Source organism: Telmatherina bonti (assembly GCF_933228915.1).
Source record: "Telmatherina bonti genome assembly, chromosome: 18".
Classification (NCBI taxonomy): Eukaryota; Metazoa; Chordata; class Actinopteri; order Atheriniformes; family Telmatherinidae; genus Telmatherina; species Telmatherina bonti.
Genome location: NC_136616.1, coordinates 18,584,598 through 18,592,435, shown reverse-complemented (window position 1 = coordinate 18,592,435; position 7,838 = coordinate 18,584,598). Strand labels below are relative to the sequence as shown.

The window sequence follows — 7,838 nt, the reverse complement described above, 5'->3', positions numbered from 1 at the left end:
GTTTGAAATCAAAGGTGTGAGGATGAAAATAGGTTGCCTTAGTGCCAAACCCTTGTCCTTGACGGTCACTACCCTGCATGTTTTTTGTTGTTTCCTTGCTCCAACACACCTGACTGAAACTGATGGAGAAGTTGACAGCAAGCCATTGGATCCACTTGGTTTGAATCAGGTGTGTTAGAGCAGGTAAACAACAAACCTTCAGGATAGTGGTCCTTAAAGACCGGAGTTTGACACTCCTGTCTAAAAGTATACTTTAGAGCAGCTGAGAAATTTTGCAGAGCTGAAAACTGAGTGTGTTATCATGCGGTCACCAGAGCTATGAGTCGGCCGCGGTGTGGTGTCCCAGACAAGTTTGGCCCGGAGCTGAAAACCAACCTGAGGAGGAAGAGATACGCTGTACAGGGTCTGAAGTGGGACAAATCTGAGGTGACCTTCAGGTTAGAATACCTACACACTTTTCTGTACTGCATTTTCTTTTGACATGCGGTACACACACAGATCAGATCTTGTCTCTTAACTTGGTTATTTTGACTCCATTCACTTCCCTTTGGTTTTCCACAACAGCATAGAGAACTACACCCCTAAGGTGGGGGAAAGTGCCACATTTGAAGCCATCCGAAAGGCCTTCAAGGTGTGGGAGAGCGCTATCCCTCTCACCTTCCGCGAAATCCCCTTCAGGCAAATCAGAGGCAAAGTCGACAAGTATGCAGACATCATGCTGTCCTTTGCAGAAGGTTTCCATGGTGACAGCACACCATTTGATGGCGAGGGCGGGTTTCTGGCCCACGCTTACTTTCCCGGTAATGGTATCGGGGGAGACACCCACTTTGACCTTGAGGAACCATGGACCACTGGGAACGTAGATCAGGGAGGTAAGTAGATGTCAAGTCAAACAGAGGATGAATGGAATGAAGACAAACTATGTTTTTACTTCTGTATTCACTCTATTAGTAGTATTATAATTCACACAACAGTCTTTGCACGTGGACGCAACGCTGGTATTAAAACGACACAGATGAGAAAAACAATGGCGCTTTAGTGGAACTGCAACTGGAACTCAGCAGAGCTTTTTTAGCAGGTTGCCCTTTGACGTTAACATACATCACATGTCAGCTGCAGTTCATTTCTTTCCGATTAACAATACCTCCCACATCTGGTATAAGAGCATTCACAGAGCTTGCACAACTGAAAGAACATTTTATATGTTTGTGTTAACACACTGTTTTCACCCCCCCCCCCCCCCCCCCCCCACTGTTATATTGTCCTTTGCCTTCTGTAGGTAATGATGTTTTCCTGGTAGCAGTCCATGAGTTAGGTCATGCATTGGGTCTGGAGCACTCCAATAACCCTTCGGCCATCATGGCCCCATTCTACCAATGGTTCGACACAGAAAACTTCCAGCTTCCTGATGATGACCGCAGAGGCATCCAGGCTATTTACGGTAGGTTGTTCCATGAGAATAATGAAGACATCTTTTTGTACATTATTTAGAAATAATATGGTTTTACCAGGACGGGCAATCAATAAAACAGGAAGTGTTTCTTAGTAAGAAATATACCTCACGTAAATACATACACGCTCATGACTTCAGTTTATTTCAAGAACCAGTTAGGCATTTTATGTAGAAAGATACAAGCAAAATGTTATACTTTTACTCCATATGGAAGATTAGAGATAAAACAAATAACCACTGAAATGTTCAAGACGGACAAATATTAACTGCATACGTGCATAAAAACCAGCAAATATATTTAAGGATAAAGATTATTCAAACTTGCTGTGCAGTCTTCCTGCAAAAAAGGCATTTTTTGCTTCTCTGTCTGCAAACCCTGACCACAGGCACAAAGTCTGGGGCTCCTCCTCCTCCTCCTCCTGCTCCTCCTCGTCCCAAACCGGACAACGGTCCTGATATATGTGAGGGTCACTTTGACACCATCGCCATCCTCAGAGGAGAAAAGTTTGTTTTTAAGGTACAGGAGACCCTCTGTTTTCTTAAACACCCACTTCTGATCTGTTAGTGTGTTTTTATGTTTTTATGTGTGAAACCCACAAGTTCCAAACTTTTTTTGTGGCATTTGTGGTTTTAACACTTGCTTTTGTTCATCAGTGGAAAATTTTTTGAAGTCTTTTAAGCCTTAATTTAATTAAGAATGAGCAATAACAGCATCCCATTATAATTATTGTTTTTTTATGGTTCACTGTAACTTATGTTATTGTTTTTTTGATTGTTATGTTTTAATTATTTTTTCGGTGGAGGCTTTAAATATGCCAGTTTGGCTTTTTGCCTCCTCCTGCACTGTAGTCTTAATTTATTTTTTGTCCACTCGTAGTTTTGTTATTTGTGTGAATATATAAACAAATAAAACATGGGCTTTTTTCTGTTTTTATGTATTAATATCCGAAAGTATGAAAATACTAAAATGTAAATAGGAAATAACGAAGTCATCATAAATGGCCGACTGAAATATAATTACAGATTGAACTAATTAGTTATTTAGTTCATCATGCACTGAGTAAATCTTTTCATGCGTCCTCATAGGACAAGTGGTTTTGGCGTATACGTAACAACAAGGTGTTGCCTGGTTACCCAATGCCCATTGGTCACTTCTGGAAAGGCCTGCCCTCAAACCTCAATGCAGCCTATGAAAGGAGTGATGGAAAGTTTGTCTTCTTCAAGGGTATGCTTTACCTGCGCTCACACAGGAATCATTTTGGACTTGATTACTGCACTTCATTTTCTTTGATTATTTTGTTTTTAATCACACTTTTTTATCTTTGTGTCCAGGTGACAGGTACTGGGTTTTCAGTGAGTCCTCCATGGATAAAGATTCTCCTAAAACCCTGAGTGACCTGGGCACTGGTCTACCTTCAGATAAGATCGACGCTGCTCTCTTCTACACACCGACTGGACAAACGTTCTTCTTTAGAGAAGCTGAGTGAGTTCATTCCCTTTTCGGGGATTACGGCACTTATTCAGACAGCTGAACACCATTTCTCTCTCATCTTTCCATGACATTTTATGTCTATGAAAAGTCTGTGAATCATCAAAATCCTTCATGCACGGATGTAATCTCTGTTCTTTGCCTACGCAACTCTTTGAGATATTGTTACTTGAACTTTTATGAAGAAGACACAACATAAATAGCAAGAAATCTTTAAAGTTAGAGCATTAAAATGGTGGGGGGGTTTTTTAAAACCTTTTTATAGCAATTAAACTCTGATAAACAAATAAAAACGCCCCCATGTGTGACATGGATAGATTTAGTGTTAAATCAGCTGAGGTGAATTTACTTATCTTACAGGCCGCTGGGCTGCTTGCTGCTTCCACCACAGAAAACTCAGCAGTCATCACGACAAATATGTGTTTTAGAAACTTTAGAGAAATCAGATGCTAATCCGACTGTTTCACATCAGTTTAGCCTTAAGCCACACATAAACTCTTCAAAACCCCGTAGATTTAAATGAACAGAGCTGAAATTTTCTGCCGTGGTAGCGCCAAGTCTTCTTTAAGAACAGACAGGGTGGAGTTGGCATAATCTACACTCAACCATAGACAGACACAGGGTTGAAATATTTAAGCTTCTGGGGGTAAAAGCAAAACAAAAAAGGCTTTAAGTTTTGTTGCTGTTGATCAAAATGCATCCCAAAAAATTTCACTACAGACATGATTCATTCAATGTTAAAACACAGCATTTATTCTTAGATTTTGTTTTAAATTATGAGTTGACAGCAAATTAAAAAAACAAAGGAAACATCCAGCATGCAGCATCATTTTTTGGTCCGAAAGCATCTGAATGAGGACATATAAAAGAAGTATCAAGCTTGTGAAGCAGAATTTTGTAGGCTTGCTAAATTTAACAAGCTGCTTGTAATTTCCCATTAATAATATTCAGTCTTCTTTCTTTTTAAGACTTTTAACCATGATAATGAAATATAAAATAAGCATAAATTACAACATTGGATTCAACATTAATGTGTTTCTTAAAAGCAGAAAGGTCATTTTTGTCTTTCATAGCAACCATCGTCTGAAGGAAGCGAATAATGACAAAGTTATTTAGTTGGCTGCAGCATGCATCTCATCACCTACATGTCATAAAGCTTTACACACTACTTCTTTTAAACCCATATCGTCCCAAAACAAATTTGTGCCAAACACAGTTTACATTTGCACAACTAATCCCAATAATGTCTTCCTTTTATATTGATTTGTCGGCCACCTGAAGATATTACCGTTTCAACGAGCAAACGCACAGAGTGGACAGTGATTACCCGAAGCCCATCAGCACCTGGAATGGAGCTCCAGATAACATCAAGGCTGCCATCATGAGTGAAGATGGATGTAAGTTTCCTTTTTTTTATATAAAGTTTGAAAGGTTAAGTAATGTAGTTGAAGTAAATCTTTCTGCATTTGTCTCAGATGAGTGAATTTAGTTTATTTCTACTAAAGATTTGAGTTTGGAAAAATTGTACACTTTTTTTTTTTTTCCCCCTTTCTGGTCTTTGTTGGGTATCAGCTGGTGCTGTGCTTTGAAACTTAGGTTAAAAGTCCTGAAACTAAGCTCAATTCTTTCTTTTCCATCAGCTTACACTTATTTCTACAAAGCAAATAAGTACTGGAAGTTCAACAACCAGTACATGAAGGTAGAGTCTGGCTACCCAAAGTCTGTTCTCCGTGACTGGATGGGCTGTGATAGCGAGGAGCCAAAGAAGGGTCGGAAAGACGTGATCATCATCCATGAGTCAGAGGGTGGCGCTGGGGCAGTGGCCGTCGTGATCCCTCTCCTCCTCCTGGTGCTCGTGGTAATCACTCTGGGAGTGCTTTTGTTCTTCAGAAAGTACGGCACTCCTCGACGTCTTCTTTACTGTCAGAGATCACTGCTGGACAAGGTGTAGACAGAGCAACAGGTGACAAATGACAGACTGGAGTTTGAAGGACCAAGGGCCGGATTAGGATTAAAACTAAGAGTGAGAAGATGAGGAAGAAGAGAAAAGAACAACTGCAGGGAAGACCAAAGAAATGTGGGATAGAATGGAGGAAGAAATGTTGTGGTTTATAAGTGCCTTGGAAAAAAACAGAAGAAAAAAAATCAAACAAAAAAGAAAAAAAACAAAAAAAAAAAAAACAACTGAAATCAGGAAAATGTATATTTCTATGTTAACTATGTACAAGTACTGTTTGAGCTCCGAACATATCCACAGTAAAGAAGGGAAATATACAAAGACCCATCATTCTCCCTCATTTCCCAGCCCAGCTATTAAAATCATCCCTTTCTTTCCCTTCTTTCCTTTAACTGGACGACTCCAGCTGAACTGCTGTCTGATTCACTCTGCATCTGAAATACAAGTGCCTCTTTTATTTCTACACAAATGATCGCTTTTGAATTATTTTCTCTTTAGAGTTGGGAAAACTCATCATTTCCTCTTAAATCCATTGTTTTGGGGAAGTGATTTATCTCTACCACTAAACGGTGTACTTATGAATAAGTACTGTTTTTCTTATTATATTCAGACTAATCTTTTCTTTTTCAGTGTTAGACCTAATGACACTTTTGACACTTACTATTTGAATTTTTATAGAAAAAATGCTGATATTTCTTTTAAAGAAAATCAAAAGGTACTGCAATAAGTATTGTTTTGGCATCCGTGCTCTGAGAAGATTCCCTCTTCTGGTGAAAGCGAAAGATATTCAGTTATTGCTTTTGATGACTTGTAAGATTATTAAATTGTTGTATTATATGTGTGTCTTGCAGCACATTCCTGAGGCGTAGTTTTAGTACTGCTTTCAGACTTGAACCTGGTATCTCTCAGTCACACTTCACATTAGGATGCTGGAGGCAATTTGTCTTGCCAACTTGAACTTTGGTCAAAACATCCATAAAAAAAAAAAAAAAAAAAAAAAAAGAACGATCCCCCTTCATGTTTAAGATTCTTGTTTTTTTCGCACATGTTTTACCTAATTCAAACTTGAAACATTCAAATTTTCAAAAGAGACTCAGTGCAAGCAGTCAGATGGAAAATTATTTTTATATGTAATTTTTTTTTTCCTCACAGAAACTCCATGCCATTATTCTTAAACATAAACAGAGCTAACTGTGCAGTCTTGTTAGTACAATATGGAACAATATGGTGCAATTGTCAATTCCTACCCTTTTAGGGGAAATTGTTATTATAAGTATGATTATTGTTATTATTGTTGTCTTGGAAAAGTTATAATTACCTGTAACCTTTATATGTTGTCATTTGGAGTCCTGCTGGACAGAGGCATAACATGACAATGATGAAATGAACCCGTTTACATTCAGCGTGTTGTGATTCGTCTCAGACTGATGAGTTCAGGGTGTTTTTACGTCTTGTAAAATACACAAAATCACTTGGATGTTGGCACAGAATAACAAGCATGATATTTATGAATTTTGACAGAGATAGTTCTCATTGATTTTTTTTGTTTGTTTTTTTACACCAATTAGAAGTGAACTTTAATTGATTTAGTCAATAACAATGATAATGGTAATGATATTTATAATGATGATCTTATCAATAAAATAGAATGAGATTTTTTTTCTCCTGTCTGTTTTGTATTTCACCATAAAGTGAGATTAAACTATTTTCTACAAACCTTTTTTTATTACATAATTTATTAACCAAACACACTCAAAAATGCTAAATAAACTGATTTTAATTTTTTTTTATTCACCATAAAAGGATGATGAGCTGAATGCTTTCTTAACATTAAAAAAAAATACAAATAACTTTTTTTTCTTTTTTTTAAAATCACATTTTGACAAATGTGACAATTCAATGACAGAAAGATTTAATTTTTTGCTGCAAAACAAATCAGGGTTGAATCTTTTGTGTGGTGCAAAGTATCCGCAGGAAAAGCTGGATTTATTGTCTGTTATACACTGTTTTTACGCTGCAATAATTGTATGCTTGAAGGCAAAGTGGTAAACAAAAAAAAAAAAAAAATTAGAACTGAAAAGTCACAATGTATAAGGGATTTGCTGTCATTGCCACATTGCAAATTCTTTTGCAAAACAAAGTTTGGGAGGATTACATCATTCCCTTTCACTTCCACTTTTGGCATGAGCTGCAGCCAAACGGACATCTGCAAGTTTTGCATGCTGTACTCTCTGCTGAGAAAAGTTTTCCACTCTTTTTCTTTCAAACTGTGTCCCTTTAGTGATTACAGTATAGGCCTAATTATTATCAGGCCTGTTTTTACATTTTTCTTCCCCTACTCCATCATCTCATTGTTTATTTATTTGTTTGTTTGTTTAATCTGCTAAAAGTGTTGATGAAGCAAAAAACATAGGGCTTTGGAACTAAAGAAAATAAGTATTATTAGACCATTTTCAATAAAAAATACTTTTTTTCTTCCTAAAGAACAAAGTTTGAGTAGGCCAGAGTGGTGCAATGGTATTTGAGGAGCAGATACTGAAATCTAATGGGTTTCTACTTAGTTTTTTTCTTTGCCAAAGTTCCATCAATTAAAATGAAAACTGTCTGGGTAGTTTTGAGGTTCTCCTGCAGGAGCATCCACAGAGGCAACGATAGAACAAGCAGTGATGCTGAAATACAAAAAGAAGAAAACACACAGAGGTGATGTGCACCACTGGTCTCGTGCCACGTGTGAGTAAAGGGGTCTTCACCAGGTTTTAGTTAGCTGCACCTCTCAGATGTTTAAGAGCCACAGAGAAGTAGTCTGGATACAGTTACACTGCTGGCTGTTTTTGGCCACGGAGCCAGCAGTCATGTGCCGCGGAGCGAGCTGGAAAAAGTGATGGAATGCTCACATTTTTTTTAGAGAAATGCGTTCCAGCCGAGCATCTGGTATTCTT

At 37.8% G+C, this 7,838-nt stretch overlaps 1 protein-coding gene across 1 annotated transcript in view; it reads left to right on the top strand.

Annotated features, from left to right (window-relative positions):
• The window catches only part of mmp14a (matrix metallopeptidase 14a (membrane-inserted)), a 15,821-nt gene extending 9,917 nt beyond the window's left edge, over window positions 1–5,904 (top strand). Inside the window, exons 3-10 of the mRNA XM_079257306.1 lie at window positions 315–437; window positions 565–872; window positions 1,280–1,441; window positions 1,840–1,970; window positions 2,540–2,678; window positions 2,786–2,936; window positions 4,224–4,339; window positions 4,583–5,904. Of these exons, the coding sequence (XP_079113432.1) occupies window positions 315–437; window positions 565–872; window positions 1,280–1,441; window positions 1,840–1,970; window positions 2,540–2,678; window positions 2,786–2,936; window positions 4,224–4,339; window positions 4,583–4,893 (1,441 nt within the window). The 3' untranslated portion in view covers window positions 4,894–5,904. The remainder of the gene's footprint in view (window positions 1–314; window positions 438–564; window positions 873–1,279; window positions 1,442–1,839; window positions 1,971–2,539; window positions 2,679–2,785; window positions 2,937–4,223; window positions 4,340–4,582) is intronic.
• The last annotated feature ends 1,934 nt before the right edge of the window (window positions 5,905–7,838 follow it).